The sequence below is a fragment of the Mauremys reevesii genome, linkage group 2, assembly GCF_016161935.1.
Source record: "Mauremys reevesii isolate NIE-2019 linkage group 2, ASM1616193v1, whole genome shotgun sequence".
In the NCBI taxonomy this organism is placed as follows: Eukaryota; Metazoa; Chordata; order Testudines; family Geoemydidae; genus Mauremys; species Mauremys reevesii.
The window spans coordinates 28,872,540-28,894,511 of record NC_052624.1 but is presented as its reverse complement, the minus strand read 5'-3'; the positions used below and the strand labels follow the sequence as shown (position 1 = coordinate 28,894,511).

Here is a 21,972-nt window from a genome sequence, read left to right as displayed (position 1 = left end):
GTACTTGGATTAGAAAACAGAAGGCCATGTAGCATACGGTGTACCATTTAAAAGCATATGGTAACATTTTTTTTTCTCATTGAGCCATAGCGTGGAAGTACATGTCAAAACAACATCCATTTTAACGGAGAAATGGTTAGATCTCAGTATTGATTTACACCCTCTTCACACTTTATGGTAAAATCACAACTCATAGTAATGAGAAAGAGTAGTCAGTTTCAAAGGATGACCCCATTTTGTGTTTATCCCCAAAACAAATGAGGGAAAAAAAATCAACTAAGAAGGACTCAGGACTGAGGACTTTTATGTGGAGTTACAACAGAAAAGAATGAAGCCTAATATTTACAAAATGTGCTAAGAAAAGCTAGTCATGGGTTCATTTAGCCACAGGACTGGAAAACACATTGTCTCTTTCTTTTTAGGACACACAGGTTTGCCTAATGGATTGATGGGGCCAGAGGAGAGAACAGTCTTTATACCTGAACTCCAGACTAACAGAACTTGGATAAAGAGCAGCTAAGCGGGTGTGTGGAGTTTTATGCTGCATTTGTCATTGCTCTTCCTCTCTTGGGGATTGGTCCTGCTTTGAGCAGGGGGTTGGACTAGATGACCTCCTGAGGTCCTTTCCAACCCTGACATTCTATGATTCTATGATTCTTTATTCCCTTATTGTAGGTACAATTTATGGTTCCTTGTCATTACCATGCCAGTAGCAAAGCAGTATGCCCTGCACAGTGAACGGTGATTTCTCTTAAGGAATAGAGTAGGAGGCACAGGCAAGTTATGGAGGTGACAGTGTCCTTTTAGGCAAAAGTATCTAAATGTACACTCTGGGCAAAGATACCAAAATGGCACATGAGACTAAATGGATGGGTTTTTGTTTGGATATTTTAAAAACATTCCAGAGTGTGCATCTAGGACTGGACCGAGGCAAATACAGTATTTGGGGCCTGCTGTTGGTTGTTGATCTCTTTTCTTCCTCTTACCAACTTAGTCACACAACAACCCACTTGGTCATCTGTCTACGTCATTTCCTCCTCTGTAAAGATTTTGCTATATCTGCTCAGCCGTGTGTGACAGTTGCCTTTAGTTCCCAGACAGGCTCCCAAATCCTAAACTAGTAATAATATAATGGTACTGTGCATTGAAGACGGGATCCATATTTTATCAAAATAATTTGGGAGTTTTCATTGATTTCAATAGGCATTGCATCAGGCCTTACAGAGCACCTCTATACCAATTCACTTTACATACAATTCAGAAATCCTTAGATCAGCCCTTTGAGGTAAACAGCATTGTCCCCATTTTACAGCTAGGGAAAATGAAGCACAAACAGATTTAGTGATATGCCTAAATTCAGACAAAGCCAGTTGCCAGGCTAAGAATAGACCGTCCAGCATTTCTTTTCAGCATTTGTCACCACAGGATTCCGAGGCCTACCTCAGACCCACAGCATGCCTGCTGCACATGACTAAACAGAAACAGGGATCACACTCATTTCCGGGGGATGATAAATAAGCAAAAGCTCCATAGCAGTGAGGAGCAATTTGGGATTGGCTTGCTGGAGCCTGACCACAGACACGGTACTGTTTTAGTAACATCCCTTTAGATTTGCTGCTGAAGAAGTCTTCCTATTTAGCCTAGACCTAGCCTAGACAACCCTTTTTCAAAGATCGGAGCTATGCAAGTGCTTTGTAAAAAGGAATTCATGATATAGTGATTTCTTCCTCACCTTTATCTTCTTCTTACTGGCATCCATGATCATTTTCCAATCGGATCCATTATTGCTGTAGCCAATCTTGAATTTTTTCATGAACACTTTGTTTTCTCGGTGCTTGCCTCCCTGAACAATTATGCCCCGTACTCTTTTCTCTTCACCGAGGTCTACTTGAAGCCATTCCTTCGTATACGAGTGAGTAGTTGGTGGCAGTGCCCAGCCTGAACGGCTTGTTATAAGACGAGCATTTTCTGGGATCCAGTTTCGATCAACTTGACTAGATGCTGTAATCTGAGAGTCGGTAATGAGTCCAGACACCATACCCAACATCCCAGAGCAAGGATAATCTATAGAAGAAACAGGCCATGTTTAACAGTTAATCTCTGCAAATCTGATACAGCCATAGCATCAAAGTAGAAAAAGACATGCCACAGCCAGTTCAAAGAATATAAGAAATAACTTGACCCTTTCCTCCAAACTCAAATCTCATTTTGCTTGAGTCTTTAATTTAATTTATTTTTTGTTTGCTTAATTTTGTACTTCCTCATTTCGGAAGGTAGTGGAAGTACCAAAATACCACAAGTATTTCTGGCCTTCTGGGAACCAGGAAGTATCAGAAAACTCATATTCAACTCTATTCTTATGAGTTTTCCAGCCTGATTACTAAACCAAGGAGGGGAGAGGTCACACCTGAACTTGTGGATGCTTATTCAAATAGAAATTCCAAACATTCTGAAGTTTGCCATTGCTGGTTATTAATCAGTAAAGCATTTTGCAGAAAGTCGTAACTGTATAAATTCTATATTATTTTGTTAGTGGTCTAGATACTAGTTATTTTCATGTCTGAAGAAGAGGTCTGTGTAGCTCGAAAGTTTGTCTCTTTCACCAACAGAAGTTCTGGTTTGAAGAAGAGCTTGGTGTAGCCTGAAAGCTTGTCTCTTTCACCAACAAAAGTTGGTCTAGTAAAATATATTACCTCTCCCATCTAGTCTCTCTAATATCCTGAGACCAACATAGCTACAACAACACTCTAAATGATAAAGGGCAATTGACATTTATAGTAAAACTCGTATTTTTAATGGTTTATAATGAAACCATTAGAACTTGCTACAAGGTGAAATGTGTCATGAAAAGTCTTAGCCCACAAGTTTACTTTTGTTTTAAATTAAAACATTTAACACATTTGTTGAAGTAAATGGGAATTAGAAGAATATAAAAAAAATAGTAACTTTTTAAAGTTCCTGGTTGCACCCATTGTATTCAAGAATAATTATTTTGGTTTTGTTTTTTTTAAAGACAGCATTTTGCTAGTAATGAGGGCCATATGCTGCCATTACAAAAGTGTTTACACAGATTATTGGGGGAGATTTCTGTGCCACATAGGGGCAACAGCACTCCAACCAGACTAATGTTCTTTCACAAATGGGAATCTGGCCTTATACATCTAGCTGTTGGAATGGTTTGTAGATCTGTGCATTCACAATCCTAGTACCCAAATAAGCACTTAGGCATTTATGCACCTCATATAAATGCTGATTTGAGTTTCAAGTGCAAATATACCCTGTTTAGATACTCATATTAACATTGGGCGGTATTTATAGCTAGCTTCATATTAAGTGACCAGACAAAGGTTTCTTGTTCATCCCATGTTACATTTTCCTGTCTTTGAAATACAAAATGAACTCCTTAATAAATCTAATAATAAAGCCCTTGGCCTAACTGGGAATATCTTGGAGACTATGGGGTGCGGAAAAGAGGGCCAGGTGAGGGACTGTCAAAAGAGTAACACATGACATAGTAAAATAATTAAAAGAAAACTGTACCCCGCCCCTACCCTGCCCCTTCTCTGTGGCCCAGCCCCCACTCACTCCATCCCTCCCCCTCTATTGCTTGCTCTCCCCACTCTCACTTACTCATTTTCACCGGGATGCCTCAGGGCATTGGGGTGCAGGAGTGGGTGAGGGATCCAGCTGGGGCCAGAAATGAGGTCTTCAGGGTGCGGGAGGGGACTCCAGCTGAGGCAGGGGGTTGGGATGCAAGAGGGGATGAGGGCTCTGGCTGGGGGTGCGGGCTCTGGGGTGAGGTCGGAGATGAGGCGTTTGGGGTGCAGGAGGTTGCTCCATTCTGGGGGGTGGAACTGAGGGGCTCAGAGTATGGGAGGGGGCTCTGGGCTGAGGCAGGAGGTTGGGGTGTCAAAGGGGGTACGGGCTCTGGGCTGGGGGTGTGGGTTCTGGGATGGGCCCAGAAATAAGGGGTTTAGGGGGTGGGTGGGGGCTGGGGGGGGGGGCGGGGGGTGGGGGAGCAGGGTGGTGGTGAGGGCTCTGGTTGGGGATGCAGGCTCTGGTGTGGGGCCAGGGATGAAGGATTTGGGGTGTAGGAAGGAGCGCTGGGCTCGGGCTGAGGGGTTTGGAGTGTGGGAGGGGGCTCTGGGAAGGGGTAGGGGGTTGAGGTGATGTGGGGGTTAGGGCTCTGGCTGGGGGGGTGGGCTCTGGTGTGGGGTCAGAGATGCGGGATTTGGGGTGCAGGAGGTGGCTCCAGGCTGGGGCTGAGGGGTCGGAGTGTGGGAGGGGGCTCTTGGCTGGGGCAGAAGGTGCAGACTCTGGGGTGGGCTGATGATGAGGAGTTTAGGGTGTAGGAGGTGTTCCGAGGGCAGGAGGGGTATCAGGGGTGGGGCGGGGGTTGCGGCGAGGGGAAGTTGAGAGCTTCGGCTGGGGTGCAGGCTCTGGTGTGGGGCTGGGGATGAGGGATTTGGGATGCAGGAGGGCACTCTGGGCTGGGGCTGAGGGGTTCAGAAGGTGGGAGGGGGATCAGGGCTGGGGCAGAGGCTTGGGGAGCAGGAGGAGGTCAGGTGTGCAGGCTCCTGGTGGCGCTTGCCTCAAGCAGCTCCTGGAAGCAGTGGCATGTTCCCCCTCTGGCTCCTATGCGGCGGCATGATCAGGCAGCTCTGCGCGCTGCCCCGTCCACAGGTGCTGCCCCCACAGCTCCCATTGGCCGTGGAGCTGGCGCGTAGAGCGGACGCAGAGTGCGGAGCCCATTGGCTGCCCCAATGCCTAGAAGGCAGAGGGGGGATATGCCACTGCTTCCAGGAGCCGTGCGGAACCGGCAAGCAGAGAACCTGCCTTAGCCTCGCTATGCCACTGACCGGACTTTTAACGGCCGTCGCCAGGATCCCTTTTTGGCCAGGCATTCTGGTCTAAAGCCGGACACCTGACAACTCTACAAGAATAGTCATTTTTTAGAAAACAGAATCATTATAAAGAAAAAGAAGAAAGTGCCAATTGTAAGTACAAAAAATGTCAGGTTTCCAAAATCTTCCTGATACCTACCTGTTATCTTACATCCATAAACTTCAAATCTCAGTGATATCCCATTTTCCCAGCTTGCAGGTCTGATCCGAACAAATCGTGCTAACACTGGCTTGGGAAATGTCCTATACATAACATCAGTGGGGTTGACATTCCCTTGAAATACCTTAAGGAAGAAAGGAAAGACACCATTTTTTAAAATTAATGCATTTTCTTTTAAATATAGTTTATAATTCTGTGTTTTACACATACCAACAATCCAAAGTTGAAAGTTTTTTGCACGGAGGAATATGTCATTATACTCATAGCATAATTTCTGCAAGCAACTAAGCCTGGAAGATGCCTCTATATAACATACCAGTGCTTAACAGTTTCTCTGCTGTACTGGGGCTTTGGGAAGAAAATTAAAGAAGACATAATATACATGACAATATTGAATGCAATTGTTAATCCATTATAGTTAGACTGAGGCCTTGGCTACACTGGCGCTTTACAGCACTGCAAGTTTCTCGCTCAGGGGTGTGAAAAAAACACCCCCCTGAGCGCTGCAAGATACAGCGCTCTAAAGCGCCAGTGTAAACAGTGCCGCAGCGCTGGGAGCGCGGCTCCCAGCGCTGTAAGCTAATCCCCACGGAGAGGTGGAGTACGTGCAGCGCTGGGAGAGCTCTCTCCCACCGCTGGCATTGCGACCACACTCACACTTCAAAGAGCTCCCGCGGCAGCGCTTTGAGGTTTCGAGTGTAGCCAAGCCCTGGGATAAATTGGATAGGTCCTGAACCTCATGCTCAGATGAGCTGTGCTAAGTGCATCACATTAGGTGTGTGTAAAGGTAGCTATATGCTGCCTAGATACTCCTATGAGGACCTGTTTGACCCCCCTCCACCAAGCCAGGTACAACAGTTTCAGGGACCATTAGGTGAGCTGAGGATCACCAGAGTGTAGCAGTGGTCTGGCAATGCCTCTTTTCTCCTGGCATATTCCTCATCCATATTCCTCAGTCTGTATGGAGGGCATGATGTAGGGCCAGCTATACTGGGTCTGTGCCATCCAAGGATTGTGCTATGCTGGAAAAAACCTCAGCTGCCTGGTTAGGGCAGCTTTATAGCTTCTAAGCTTCACTGAGCTGGTGCAAAGAGGCTGTAGTATGAGTCAGGGTCTTTGCTTACATGTGACTCAGAATCAAAGCTCTGGACTGAATTCAGTGAGGAATTATCTGCATTTTAGGTTGTATAAAAGTTCCTTTACTGAATCAGGATAAAATGTTCTTGTACTTGGACTCTTGAGTTTTGCAGGGAATAATATTGCTTATTTTGACCTTTTATGCAAAATCCTTCTTAACAAATACCAAAGTTCTTCTTTTGTCTTGTATGGTGAGGTTTAATCCTTATAGCTGATTGTTTTCAATCTTCTAGGATCCTGTCTTTGACCCTTTAGGCCAATGGTCAAACAATAAGTCCCACAAATAAATATTGTATTGGTCTCTGCTTTCTTGTTGATAAGCATGTTCCTCTGTAATAGTGCCAAAACGTCTAAAAGTCATAGTCCAAAGAAGGTGACTCAGTTTCCTGCTTCTTCCTCAAATAGAGTGAAGACAAAATTTCCTGTTTTTTTAAAATGTATGTAGGCTTAAGAACTTCTCCTTTTATGGGAGAGTTGACAGTTTCTTACACATAATTCCAATTTTCCTGTTTGTCATTTTCAGTTGCTGCATTGATTTGGTGGGTTAGCTGTATGCAGCCATCAGCTCATCACCCTAAGTTATTCATTAAAGAATTTAATGTATTGGATTTGTTATCTAGGGAAAGCCTCTAGACTGATGTCCAGCTTCTGATCCATTTCTTGCAGCAAAATCTTTCCAAGAAGAATTGGTCTGTTTTTTCTTTGTGGGTGAGTCTGGATGGTCCCAATGATTCTGACTAAAAGGCATGGAACTCCAGGTTATGCTATAGCTATAAAACTTTCAAAATGAAAGCCTCCTCAAAGAGCTGTGTAGTTTCATGAGCTTGTTGCTGCATCAATAGCCCCAGTTCCCTTTGGTTTTTGATCAGGGATATAAAAATTGAATGTCAGCCTGGTGTAAATTTGGTTCATGTAATTTTTTAAATTTTTTTTTAGTACTCTTACCTACAATATAACATTGCTGTTTTACATCGGATTTGCTTTGACTAGAAAAAAAATTTTAAACTCTTCTAACCAATAAATCAGAGCGGTCAAATCTTTTGATAAACAAAGCAGAGCATGTACAACAGTCAAGTAAATTGTAAGTTTTCCAAGGAGACTGAATTTTGAGACTAGTTGTGAAAGAGGCATTTGTTCTCAGCACACGACGAACAGCCAGGAACCCCTGAGTTCTAATACCACCTCCAACACTGATTTCCTCCATGATTTTGGATGAGTCACTTAATATCTCTATTTAAGTTCTTATACAGTGCCCATCATTGTGGCATTTGACCATGTCAGCTTCCCCTCATTTATAAAACAGGGATAAAAGTAATATGTCAAGTGGCTGCTTTGAGGATTAATTTATTATTGTTCATTAAAGTGCTTAGAAGATTGAATCAGCTACATAAGTGATAGAGATTATGATCATTTTGAGTGGACGCTTTTGTTGAAGGTATGAGATAGGACTGTAAGATACAGACATGTCAGGATCATATAGATATGTTTATATATTTATATTACATAACGATGGCAGGACTTAAACAGCTGTGTCTGCTCAAAACAGCTATCTTGAAAGAAGGCAGCATGGAGTAATTCAGTTTCCATTAGGTCACATTAGAAATTATTGGGAATACTGGCTTCTGGGTGAGCATGTGAGTAGGGGTGAGCAGACCACTCATGTGAGTAAGGTGAGAAGAATTTGGCCCTTAAACAAATTACCTTCATGCCCACGATGGCAGATAATGAGGATTTTTCTTACAAGTAGTAAAAATTTTCAGCTGGAGGGTGGAGAGGGCAAATTTATAGACAAATGGAGTAGGGAAGGTGATTTAATAATCTTTATAAGGCTGCAAAGATAGGCGTAGTCATCTATCTGAGGTACTTATATGATGAGTCTAAGAGTATGTCTACACTGCAATTAGACACCTGCGACTGGCCATGCCAGCTGACTCAGGCTCATGGGGCTCGGGCTAATGGGCTGTTTACTTGCGATGTAGATGTCCAGGCTCAGGCTGGAGCCTGGGCTCTAGGACCCTGAAAGGTGGAAGGGTCCCAGAGCTCAAGCTGCAGCCTGAGCCTGAACAGCTACACTGGAATTAAACAGCCCCTGAGCCCGAGCCCCACAAGCCCGAGTCAGCTGGCTTGGGCCAGCTATGTCTAACTGCAGTGTGGATATACCCTAAGAGCCTCACAATCTTTTAACGAATTTATTTCCTAGCACTTTTGTGAAGGAGGGAAGTACTATTATCCCTGTTGTACAATGGGGAGCTGAGACACAGAGAGACTAAAGCGATTTACCCAAGGTCACACAGGAAGTCTGTTGTGAGGCAGGGAATTGCATTTGGGTTTCCCACATCCCAGGCTTGGGCCTTAAGCCCTTGATCATCCTTCCTTTCTCATTATTGTAGCTACTATGATGGTTTACTACTTGACAAGAGTGAGGTGAAATGGAAAAGACTTACCAAAGGTTTATTTCCCTCTTTAAGTGTAATCCAGTCTTCTCCATTGGAGCTGACATCTACTCGGTATGATTTCACATAATATTTTTTCTTAGTTTCCTTTGAGATGGCTCCCTGGGTCCCGATGCCAGAGACAAATCGGAGAAGGCCTAGGTCTACCTGTGATAACAAATATGGAGATGTGGACAATCTGTTTAGAGCATAATAAAGTTATGATAGCAGAAAACAGCCTTGTTTCCAAAGGAGCATAAGGGGTTAATAAAAAAAGAAAAATATCCTATTATTGATGGCAATGTGGCCTGTAGCTCCTTATCTGTGACTGTGCATCAATTTATTCCTAAACTATATTATGATAGTATGTGAAAACATCTGCCTTTTCAGTCAATAGGTATATACTAAAAGGTTCTCTTTCATATATTGGAGAGGCACCACAGACTCCCATCAACTTTAATGGATCATGCTCCAGGAACTATTATTATTTATTATTGCAGTGACTACGAGCCTCATTCATGGACCAGGACACCATTGTGCTAAGTATTGTACACAGAACAAAAAGACAGTCCCTGATAAACTTATTTGTAAAAATCCTTGGTAAATACCTGTTCTGACAAACACAGTGCAGTTGAATCATTAGAATTCAGGGCTGGTCTATGCTAGAAAATTCAATTGATCCAGCTACATTGCTCAGCGGTGTGAAAAATCTACAATGTAGTTAACCCGAACTAAGTCCTCGTGTAGACAGTGCTAGGTCGATGGAAGAATTCTTCCATCAACCTAGCTGCCCCCTCTCAGGGAAGTGGTTTTACTACAGAGAGGGCAGAACCCCTCCCATTGCTGTAATAAGTGTCTATACTGAAGTGCTACAGCTGTGCCGTTAGCATTTTAAGTGTAGATATAGCCATACTGACATTTTCCAGACTGCTGGGGAAATGAATGCCACTCTACGTGCATATCTATGCGGTGTATATATATATAGTGTGTGTTAGATGCATTCTCGCTCCCTCCCTCATCCAAACAACATCCAAAGGGTTGAGGGCAACCAAGATGGTTTCTAATAAGTAGGTTGATAATCATAACTCCATAACTTTTATTCCTTTCTTATTTTCTGTCTTTGTGCAAAACAGTAAGAAATGCTAATTAAAATTGAGATCATTAACCCGCCTTCCAAAAAGCTGGACTCTAGCTTTTGCCTCTTATAACAATTTATTTCATTTCAATATAAGAAACATAGTTATTCACAAAATATTAGCCCTACTAATTTACTCCCCTAGAAGGAACAAAAGACAGAGGCTCCATGAAGTCCACTAGGAACTTTGCTGTTGCTACTGATTGTATGTGGAAAATGCCCAGATACTACAGTGATGGGCAGCACTATAAAACCCTAAGGTAGACAGATTTATAACAGTCACATGAGTCTTTATAATTAATTCTGTAGGAGTGAGACTGATAAAATTATGTTCCTAGTCAACATATGTCACTAAAACTTAAAAATGTCACTATAAAAGAAAAAAAAGTTTTCTTGTATATTGTGGCAATACAGCTACCATTAAAGAATAAATTGCTCAAATATTTGGTTCCTGCACAAATCCCTATTGAACCCCTTTTCCCAGCTACAGCATAATATCCTAATGCCCAGACATTAATAGATTGAATTAACTCGTCTTGTGCTAATGTCCCATGCACATCTCAGGCTTTTTCATTTTTTTCAAAGCATGCAGGATGCAGAATGTATGTCTCCAGTGTTCCACAAGCATCCTTTTTCCTGGATGTATGTCATACACCCAAAGGCACCGGAGTGGCTAAATCAATATGCTCTGCATTCTTTCTCAGATAGCTGTAGGAAGCGTTATTCAGGACAGGGTAGCTGCTATTTCGATTTCCATGTCATATATAAGTCATTTTGAAGTCCTGCAACAAAAGAACAGTAGCCCTGTGTGGGAAGAATAGTGCTGGCTTTCAGTGCAAAATCCTTGTCTCTGCCATGGTTTTTAAGGCTGGTAATGCCAATACTTGCATTTTAGTTTGATGAATCAAAAGAAGTCCCTGCATCTGAATTTCTAGGGATGAAATGCTGCAAAGATTTGTTTGTAATAGGAAAAAAAATTCTCTCCCTCTCTCTTAAAAAAAAATCCCAACACTGTCTTACAAAAACAATCAAGTGATTTAAAGTTACTGGAGAGCCTCAAATGTTAGATTGCTACAATCTGAAAGTTCATGGGGGAGTCTGGGTATCATTGCACAGAGCAATCTCAACTTAACTTGAAATGCTCTCAAAATTGTACTCTGCTGATTGTAAAGTGTGCTACACAGAGTCATGTCCAATATCACATTCACTTCCAAGCTGAAGTGCACTTCAAAATCTGGAAGTCTGAGGGAGTGTAGTGCTGAGTTATTTAAATGAACTGCTTCTCTTAAAATTTCCAACAGCTCTTCAGGTTTGAAATGATTAGGGTCCTAAGCATGTACAGTTCCAGCTGATTTGAAATGACTCTAGTGGTTTTTTTTTTATTTTTTAACATACAGTCAGTAATTCATTTTGAATGAAGTCAAGCAACAGTCTGTTACAAGAGTTCTAGATATTTGAAGCCAAGCTAAAACTTAACATAAGAGGCTAAGGGAAACGTTTGACTCTGAAGCAAATAATTATTGTCCTCAAACCAGACCTTCAAAACCATGTTTATGAAACCTTCTTACTAGCTGAGGTGATAACAATAACATAAAAAAGGTGGAAACAACCCTGGAACCTGCATAATATGTCCTCCCGTGCTTTTAAACTCCCCATCACCGAATTCTCATATTAATCACTTTGAGATATACAAAACTGCGTTTTTCTTTCTAACGTTCATCAAAGATGACCATAAAGCTTTACAATCTGTTTAGAGAAGGGCTCTATTGGCGAAATTCACCTCTGTGCAAAGGGTTTAAGTGTTGCATAGGCCTCTGCACAGAGGTGAATTTCAACCTATATCCAAATTCCTACTACCCACCGGCAACTAACTGAAGGTACCAAAAAGATAACTCTGGTCAGACACAGATGCTCAGTGTTAGAATTTCCAGAAGAACCATCTTCAGAGGGCAATACTTCAAGGACAGCCATGTCATCATTTCTTATGCTTTTGGGGTTGAGCATATAAGAACAGCTGTACCTACACTTTCTAGTAGGGTTTGTGTATGACAGTATGCTCACTTTTCCACAAAGGCTTCAAAACATTAATGTACAGAGATTGCCCATTTTTCTCTAACTCAGTCAGCCCATCTCCATTTGTGATAGATTATTTGACAGCTGGCTTTTTGTTTTATACTAGTTGTATTTTGGTACGTTGGTTTGAAGAACTTCTGTTTCGCATTAATTTGAACTGTGGAAGGATGTGGTGATGAAAGACTGTACATCTGAAGCTGAACATCAAATGCATTCACTAAAATTATTTGACATTTCACTCAGTGTGTGATAAATAAACATCTGGTATTTATTTTCTGGGATGCAAACTATTTTGTAGAAGTTTATTGCTCTTTGTGTGGCTGAGTGGCCGTTATCTGAGTTAGCCTACACAATCCACAATAGTGACATCATGACACGTCACTTCCGATACCAGGATTTTATTTTTGATTATAGTATTTCAATTGTTCTCTTTCCCTGCCTTCATTCAGATGAAAACTTATATCCCTTCTTAAAAATAATGCATTAGGGCCTGATCCCATGTACTCTGCTTAGGGTGTTACTTGTTACAATGAGATTACTTATGTTAGCAAGCACTACACTTGGTAGCAAATGTATAAAGGATTGGGTCCTTAGCTTGCATGAAATGAGGAAAATCTCAAATATATCATTTTTCTGGGAGAGAAATGGTCCTATCAAAGGAAAATAGTTGTTCTTGCTTACTGCATAAGACTTCTTAAGCAATTCCTGCCCCATGAAAGCATATTGAAAGATGCTGACTGTTTCCATGTATGAACTATTGCCTCACTATTTATTCTGCAATGCCTCTTAGCATCCAGTAAAAATACTTTTTATAGCTGCACTATTGTCTGACAAACTATAGGAGTCACATTCCTGAGATATAGATATGCAAAATGCTGCACACATATTTTTTTCAAAACCACTTAAGGAGGAGGACAAAGAAGCATATGTAGCACTGTGCAGTAAATCATGTAGCAAATCTCTGCAAACTGCTGGTTAAAGAGCAGCATGTAGCTTGCAAGCCATGAAATGAATATTACTGCTTCCTATAATCATAGATAATCATGTCATAATGAGGAAGGCCTTATTTTCAAAATGAAAATCTACTTTGCTCAATATAATACAGTCCACAGTGGTGGTCATGGCAAGGGAATGGTTGTTACCAGCTTTTAACACCCTTGCTGTAAGCCTGAGCAACAGCCTGAGAAAATAAAGGACAAAGGGCTAGAGTTTGATTAACAACAGGAAGCTATTTGTTGTGAGCATCTCTTGTGGCTTGAAAAGCTGTATAATTCATCACTTAACATTGCATACCAAAGTAAATATTGTTAGAGAATTGTGTCATTTCCTTAGATAACACAGATGAACTATGGTGGTACTTCACTGGCCTACTATCTACTACTCTATTTATGCAAGGGTTGATCAGCATTGTCTTTCATTAGCATACTTTTTTTTTAGCTGCTGTTGATTTGATTGATCACTTTGGCCCATGCTGTATGTAGAACTATTATTCAGTTCCTTTATTTATCGATATTTAAATCACATGGGTTACAGCCTTTAATTGAAACTCTAAAGGAACTTTTAATTTACGTGGCAAATCAAATTAATTACAATAGTCTTCATCCCTGAAATTTGGGTCATTACAAAAGTACTACTCCTTGACTCATTGACTTCCACTTTGGCTTTAAGTGAGTAAAATTTATCCTTTCTCTTTGTGAAAAACTCCCATTGATATTAATGATAGCGCCATAAGGAGAATAAGGAGAGAGTATGGCCCTTAAAGAGGGATCTATCATGCACCAATGGACTGAATGGGAGCTTTCTCATTGACCTCAGCAGGAGCAGGGCCTAAGTGCTTTAGTAGAAATGTATACTCAATGTAAGTATGAAACAGATGATGGGGCAAATATTTGTGTCAAAGGACAAAAATATCACAGCAGCAAAACAAGAGCTGCCCTTGCTTTAATGTTGAAATATTCTTTACAGTCTTAGCTTCGAGCCTAAATCCGCATTGCTGCTTTGTAACACTAAAACTTAAATGTAAAGGAGGCTATTGCATTCAGGCACTGACATTGGGGTGTTACAGTACTGAGTATAGAGAGATTTTTCTTAGAGGCAGATTAACCAGCTTCTATACGAGAAAACTTTGGAAAAGGATGAAAAGGTTTGGCTGCAAGGTATAAAGGAGTTTCAGCAACTGTCAGCACAGTGCTTGCTGAGAAAGAAAAATGCATAAAGTGTAAGAAAAATGAAGTCCAAAAAGAAAAAAGAAAAGACCTCTGTTTTTTGCCTGAGAAAAGATAATGCTTGTGTGGGCTGTGTTGCATCTGGATTCATGGCACATTCTCCCACTCTTATGTTAATTTTTTTTGCATAAATCAGAAGCAACTAATTAAAAAGAAATATTTAATTCTGACATGTTCTTTGAACTGGTGTTCCATCTGGTTCTATCTGAATAGTAAAATCTGCTGTAGTTGTAAAAATTGGCAAGCAGCACTCTGGTAAAGAGAAACAAAAGAGACTCAGTACAGCAGGTTAATACACTAGCATTTCAACTTGAGACATTTCCAGAATTCAGCATACCAAATCGCCCCAGTATGGAAAGTATAAAGATCAAATGTGAAAGAAAAATGTTGTTAGTGAGGTGGGAGAAGCACTGCCACTGGTCTACATTAGCTGTGTGTGATATTTATAGTGTGAGTCTTTGAAAAGAGTTTGGATTAAAAGTACAGGGAATGCAATGTTATGATGAAATGGACTAAATGTATTTTATGAAATGCATTCACTGCATACACAATGCTGAGAAATAAGTCTTCAATACCCTTTTCTATGTTCTACTAAAATATATATTTTAAAAAATTCATGAAGTAACATAATTATATTCAGAAGAATCAGAAAAATACCTTTTCCCTAAGTTATCTCATACCTGATAACTCCTTAGAACCTGGGCACTAAGATACAATAAACTCTGATAACAAAGAGAAGAAAATGTAATAGTATTTGGATTTCTATGGACTCCAGAATCTAAGTAATCAGCATCTTATGCAATTTGAAACTGCCCTGTAGCAATGAACAGAAAGGCTGATGTACGTCTAGTGCTTTAGAAAAAGATTGTTTTACGTTTTCAAGAAGCATATCTAATTGTGAAATATTACTACTTTAAAATGAAAACCTTTGCTTCAACTCTGCATTAACTTGCAGATGGATACCTAAGACATGTACAATGACTAGGTCAGAAAAAGGAAAAAATGTGAATGGCTCTTTTCTCCAGCTAAGATACTTAGGAACCCTTGCTGAGCAATACATGATTCAAGAACTTAATACTTTTAATTAACGTTTTTGAATGCTTATTTGCAATTTACATTTAATTTTAAACCTGAGTTTAATCCTGTGATCTGGAATGAAGACAAGTACTTAGTACAGTCTGAATGTAACCTTCCCAAGTTTGTGTTAGAGACTATAGAAATGGGAAACTCTATAGCAATACTTACAGAACTGGTTTCTTCTAATAAAAGAACATAATTATAGCACTTTTTTCAAAGTTAATGAGTAACTAACACTCACAAATGAAATGCAAGCACCCCAAAGTCTCCCAGTCAAACTGCTTCCCATGTGAGAAGCTGGGCTTTGTGTGGGAAGCAGTGAATTTCACCTATATGGCACTGTTGTGACATTCTTTTGCTAGTTATAGTAATCACGGGTAATCAAGTCCCAGAGGTATCATAGGGCATAGGTACCAGGACCTTGTTGCCTAATACATTTTGGCATTCTGAATCCAAGTACATTACTGTACCCGTGTAAACACACACAAATAACCTTATCTGCCCCCTATTTTCTGCTTTACCATCCACACTAATGCAGTAGGAGGACATTGGTAAGCATGAGGAAGAGGTATATTATAATGGATAAAACTTCTACCGACTTAGATCTTGATCTTCCAAATAGAGCCACTGACATCCAGGAAGAGGCCCAAAGATAGACCTGATATTCATGAACATGGGAGAAGGTAAGTACTCATGAGTTACATGGGCATATCCACAGTTTCTTGTTATCTGTGAGCAGCTCTCGCTTTCTCAACATTTGGCACAATCTCTGCAAATCAGGCAATTGCTCACTTTTTTCTGCATTCATTTTGTTCTCTTTTAAAGGGGGCTGTCAAGTTTATCAGGCCAAAAAATTGACTCCCCATTTCTAGCACAGCACATGGTGCATGTTGCTTTTTGTTTACTGTTAGCCTAACAATAAGTCAAGTCTTTTAAAAATATATAGGCTTCATGCTTTCCCCTCCTTGGGGGGAAAATCCAGTATCTATGGTGAGATGCTGTGGTGACTGGCATGCTATAAACAGAGAGAAAGAGAGAGAGGGATAAAGTACATACATAGAAGGGTCACTTTGCAGTGTTCTTAGTATGTTCCCTCTCAATTGAGAGAGGTTTTAGTATTCCCACAGGGTATGAGATCTGGAAATGCAGCAGAAGCCAAGAAACATTGGCATAGATCCTGTCATATAGGTAACCATCCCCTAAGTCAACCTATTTACCATTGTGGGTCACATCCAATACTACCTGTATGGCCCTGAGGATGTCACATGGGCTGCAGCTCTGTGCTGATTGGGCCGCAAGTGGCCCACGGGCCATAGGTTGAGAACTACTGTCCTAAGTGATGATCTCTGAGCCCCCTCCTCCCTTCTGACAGCATTTCTGAAGCATCTGCCCTGCTATTGGCTCTCTCCTGGTGCTAAAGGAGGGGAGTGTGGGGCTGGTGCAATTGCAGAGGGAAGTTAATGGTAATTCAAACTATATTAATTGCCATGAGGATTTCACTTGGAAGTCTTTCAGTAGCTGAAGGGAACCTGATGTGTTGAGTGGCTGTTCCCCAGTCCTGCTCTTCTCCCAGCACAACCTGTCTAGCTCAAACCATGCAGATTTCATGTTGATGGGTTTCCAAGGGCAGGGGATGATGCTATGGAGCTGCTGATCCACTTCTCTGTGCTCTCCACCCTGTTCCTGCAGAAGTTTCTCCCCTCAAGCAATGTGAAAGGGACATCTATCTATCTTTAGCATCTTGGTTTCTGAAAGCAAATACCAGAGTAGATTTCCTGAGGTAAGGATGTCATTACACAGAGAACCACTGACAAGGGACATCAGTTCTTCTGGCCAAACAACCTTGATAATACCACTTTAAAATTATTTCCATACTACAAGGGTTGTGTCAGTCCATAGCAGAACCTGACCTTAATCGGAGTTGTATTGGTAGATCAAGGGAAATGCCTAATCTAAAGCGTGTTTTACTTTAGCCACTTCATTCAGTATTAAAATAATCTGCAGCCTTAATATAGTTTGTTAAAATATGCAGCTGCCTCAGTTCATACCATAATGGGACAAGCTCATCCCTGGAGTAGCTTCAGTTAAGCTACACCATGAATGAATTTGGACCAATGCATTCAACATAGGAGGCTGCAAAGGAGAGAAGGAACAGGAGACATAGGTACAGCTGGTTGTTGGAAGTTATGTGTAAACAGTCTCTGAAGAAAAGCCAGTTGTTCCTGAGAGCAGATGAGGTGAGTCTCAGTTTAATGTTTGGTCAGCTATGTGCTGGAAGCTTTGTTTATCAGACAGCTATAAAGTTTACACTGATGCCCCTTTGAAGATCATTTAAAAAAATAGGAAAAAAAATTAAACTCTCATAGGTGAGTCAAAAATGGAACTTTCCCCCTGTAGAAATATACCCTTCTCCACTCCCTATCTTCAGGGGGCAGAGGAGTAACAAAACATGGGAGAGAAGTTGAATTGGCTTGTGAAGGGCAGGTATTTACTAGATGGAGAGAATCTCCTTTGTCCTTCCACCTTACCTATTGGGTAAATAAAAGTGTCATCTAGTGGCAAAAACTAAGACAAAAAGGCAGGGAAACACAGGGACATATGAGGCAAATAACACAGCAACAGAAATCCTGGAGCACAAGACCCATAAAATCCTCAGCTTCATACCATTGTACAAGTGTGGAAAGAATAGGCAAAAATGCCTAATATTCTCAGTGAGATGTTCTGCAGTAAAATAAATATGTCCATCATCTTCAGAATGATGGACAAGCCCCACAGGCACAAAGGTCTCTGGCTCAGTAACAACTATCCTTATTATAACACACCTCAGCTGTGTGTTCTGACCCACAGCCCCATATTTCTAACTGTTACCCTCCATCATTCTCTTCCCCCTTCTGCCACTGCTGCAGTCTGACACCTGTCCTGTCTTGCAGATTAATTTTATTTCTGTTGCACTTAAAGTCAAATCCTGCTCCTTCCTTCATGTCTGCAGATGGCCCTAGCTACAGTGGAACTGGTGGGATTCCACTGCATGATGGTGGGAGGGAGAACTAGAGGAACCCACACAGGGACTCTGTTTGGCTCCAAAGGGGCTTTTTTCTTACAGCTGTGGAGGAATGTGATGGTGGGGTGTACTTCCCACACTGGTTCTGAGAGGGCTGAGATAGGACAGGTGGGCCCAATCAACCAATTAGGCTGCAAGCTGGGAAAATTAAGGGTTGGAGGAAAGCCCTAATTAGAAGGAGGCTCACCAGAGCAGAGGTAGGCTGAGTTAGTAAAAACTCAGGAAGCTGGCAGCAGTGAAGGCTGTTGGGAAAGTCTGTAGTCACTCTCTGGGAGAAGGGAGGAGTCTGCAGAGTTAGGGAGTCTGCAGTTACTGCCTGGGAGGGTGGCAAACTCAGAGTGGGGGGGGGGTGCTAGGTGATGGTAAGGAAAGGGCTCATGGAAAGTGGGGGAGGGATAGCTCAGTGGCTTGAGCATTGGCCTGCTAAACCCAGGGTTGTGAGTTCAGTCCTTGAGGGGGCCATTTAGGGATTGGGGGCAAAAATCTGTCTGGGGATTGGTCTTGCTTTGAGCAGGGGGTTGGACTAGATGACCTCCTGAGGTCCCTTCCAACCCTGATATTCTGTGAAAGGCAGCAAGGTTGAGAATGGAACAGACCTGGGCTGCTGATTAGAGGGCCTCTGAACTAGAACCTGGAGTAGAGGGCAGTTTGGGTTCCCCTGCTAGCCATTGAGGTAGCAAGTGGGAAGATTGCCTAGGACTGAGGAAGTGGCAACGAGGTGGTGAAGGGGAAGACTGCCTAAGATTGCTGAAGAAAGACTTTGATAGCCCTGAAGGGGGAAAATGCGAATAGTGACCTGGCTGGAGGGTCAAGTCACGAAGAGGCGGCAGCAGCTTGTGGAGTGAGAGAAGCAGAGAGATGGTGTGCAACTATGTGAAGGCACATTGCCCTTGGGAAACTAATCCCTAGAATAGCCAGGAGGAGGTGCCATTCTAGCAGTGAGAAGAACACCCTGGCACATGGAGATCTGGAGCTAGGCTGGGAAGAATGTGCATAGCTAGTAGGTGCTGATTATACTGGCTTCTCCATAATGGGTGACATGACCAGAGTAGCCTATTGCTACAAGTGCAGCCTTGGCATGCTCCCATATGCTGGAGATAGGATTGCCCCCTAAGGCCCATAGGATCCCACTATATCAAGGCCAACAGTGGGGTAGGAAGGTTTGTCTGTCATATCGCAGACTGTACCTATCATGGTTTGTTACAGCAAAGAATCTTGTGCAGTACCGTGAGTGTCCCCTCACCACTCTGACTTTCCAGGGACAATGGCAAGGCCTGGGGGTTCTCTTGACTTGAACTGGCTAATTTAAATGCTTGAAACATTCCAAATGTCACACTTTCTGTGGCTCTTCTACTATCTGGTTTCAGTATGTGCCTTTGTCAAATTGCATCATTTATTCCCATGTCACAGCTTCCTCCTGGTCAATTAACCCAGCTCCTGGCCTGTGCCATCTATACTCTGTAATAATATCCAGAAAGGAAGATTCCTGTAGCATTCTTTACCTTCATGCAAACACATCTTAAGAGCATAAGACACCCATAATGACTTTCCTCACACAACTGAACAGCCAGCATTGCTTGGTATAATTTGCTGGAGTGGCATTATGAACTGTAAAATGACATGAAGTGAATATATAACTTGTATTCTTAGAAGGGGGAGGGGGAAGAATTGACAGTTACTGTGCTTTCATGTCAATGCACTCCCTAACGATGGGTGAAGCTCGGCACTAAAGCCTGTGAAGTTCAGCTCTCAGGCAGCCTTTCAAAGATTGGGAGGACATGAAAGCTGAGTTTTTCCAGGTTTCATCTTATCACATGCAGTAGTATGATGCACTTCACTGCAATGCAAACTCCAAAAGAACCAAAAACAAAAAAACACAGGCACCAAGGTTTATACTTTCCCAAGCATTCATGTGAAACATTTAGATAAGCTTGCTCAGGAAATCCAACCTAAACAACTGCCTGATGTAAGAATAACGCTGTTAAAGAAATTAATGTGCTGTGCACCAGCCTATATAAATACTGACTGTATTTTAAGTGAATACCTGATAAGGAAATAGGCCAGTTACACAGCTGAATGCCCAAGGCACCAAATGATGAAATGCAATTATTTTCAAACTTTTGCAGGAATAAATCTGCTGTGCACCAATTTAGATCAGTTCTGCATGCTTTTATGTCACACTTACAAAGGGATAAATATTATAGGAATATAGATAACTGCAAATTTAAAGAAATAAAGACAAATGTGGAATGAAAGCTCCGTTTCAGAAGTCCCTATCATTCTGCTGAACTACTCTGTACACAATAATGTTTAAAATCAATCTATATATTTTCTCTGCACAAGCAGTAAATCCACACCAGATACCTTAACCAAAGGAGGCTAGTGAGGGTTCAATATTATTTAAGGGGCCTGTTCTTGCCCTTCTACTTCAGACTTAGGTTTATATGCCCACAAGAGGCATGTAAACCCCAGAAGCCTTGGGAAACTCACTTTGTATCATGTCGTCTGATCCTCCTGAGGACAGTTGGACCTATTGACTACCCTGAGTAGGTGCTCAGGTGCCACAGAGATGGGTTTGGTATAAGAATCTAGACCAGGGGTCAGCAACCTTTCAGAAGTGGTGTGCCAAGTTTTCATTTATTCACTCTAATTTAAGGTTTTGTGTGCCAGGAATACATTTTAATGTTTTTAGAAGGTCTCTTTCTATAAGTCTATAATACATAACTACACTATTGTTGTATGTAAAGTAAATAAGGTTTTTAAAATGTTTAAGAAGCTTCATTTAAAATTAAATTAAAATGCAGAGCCCCCTGAACCGATGACCAAGACCTGGGCAGTGTGAGTGCCACTGAAAATCAGCTTGTGTGCTGCCTTCGGCACCCATGCCATAGGTTGCCTACCCCTGATCTAGACAGACAGACCAGAGAGTAAAAGAGGGATAATAGGGGACCTGCTCTATGGCCAGAAGTCTGCTGCTCAGTCTAAGTACTTTATAGTTAATAGACATGCTGTACCCTTTTCTGCAAGCAATCTGCGTGTAGAGGGCTTGCTAAATGTTACAGGAGAGAAGAATTGCACCACTAAAGAGCTACTGTCCAGCTAGGTGGAGGGAAGAAGAAATTGCACCGATACTCCTGCCCAGCTGGGTGGATGGAATAAGAGATGCACTCACAGATGTCATTGCCTGACCAGGCAGAAAGAAGGAAAAATACACACCTCAGACATCATTGCTGAGCTGTATGGAAGGAATAATAGTTCCACAGAGATTGGAAGGAATATTTTGATAGTAACTTGCATATTCTGCAGTAAATATATGCAAAAAATGTCCACAGAGGGCTTGAAAAGCTATATTGGCATGAGAATTATTGATAGTGTAGGTCACCAATGAGACTAGTAATGGGCAACAAATCTCAAAATCACACACACACATTGGTCTCCAGTGACTTCTGTTTAACATACCCTCTCTGGTATTATGCTCTTTTTGTAGCACTGCAGTCTTTTACGTTCTCCCTTGAAGGGAAGTGGCTAAGATCTATTACAGAGGCTCAGAGATGTAAAGGCCTGTCATGTTTAGGAGTGCCTGGTTTTTGCTCAAGGGCTTCAAAAACAAGATAGGAACGTCATTTAAATATAAGAATTTCATGTATTACATTACACACAGTGTAACTGTAGGTCCTAAATGTGAACATTAAATGTACTCTGTAAAAATCCAATTACTGGTGCTAGGGCAGAAATCAGCCATCCCTTTTAAAGGAAAGTTTTGAAAGT

At 41.7% G+C, this 21,972-nt stretch overlaps 1 protein-coding gene across 1 annotated transcript in view; it reads right to left on the bottom strand.

The window, feature by feature from the left end:
- NRP1 (neuropilin 1) overlaps nucleotides 1-21,972 on the bottom strand; it is a 144,116-nt gene that overhangs the window by 29,193 nt on the left and 92,951 nt on the right. Inside the window, 3 exon segments of the mRNA XM_039522272.1 lie at nucleotides 1,733-2,064; nucleotides 5,044-5,188; nucleotides 8,646-8,801. Coding sequence (XP_039378206.1) covers nucleotides 1,733-2,064; nucleotides 5,044-5,188; nucleotides 8,646-8,801 — 633 coding nt within the window.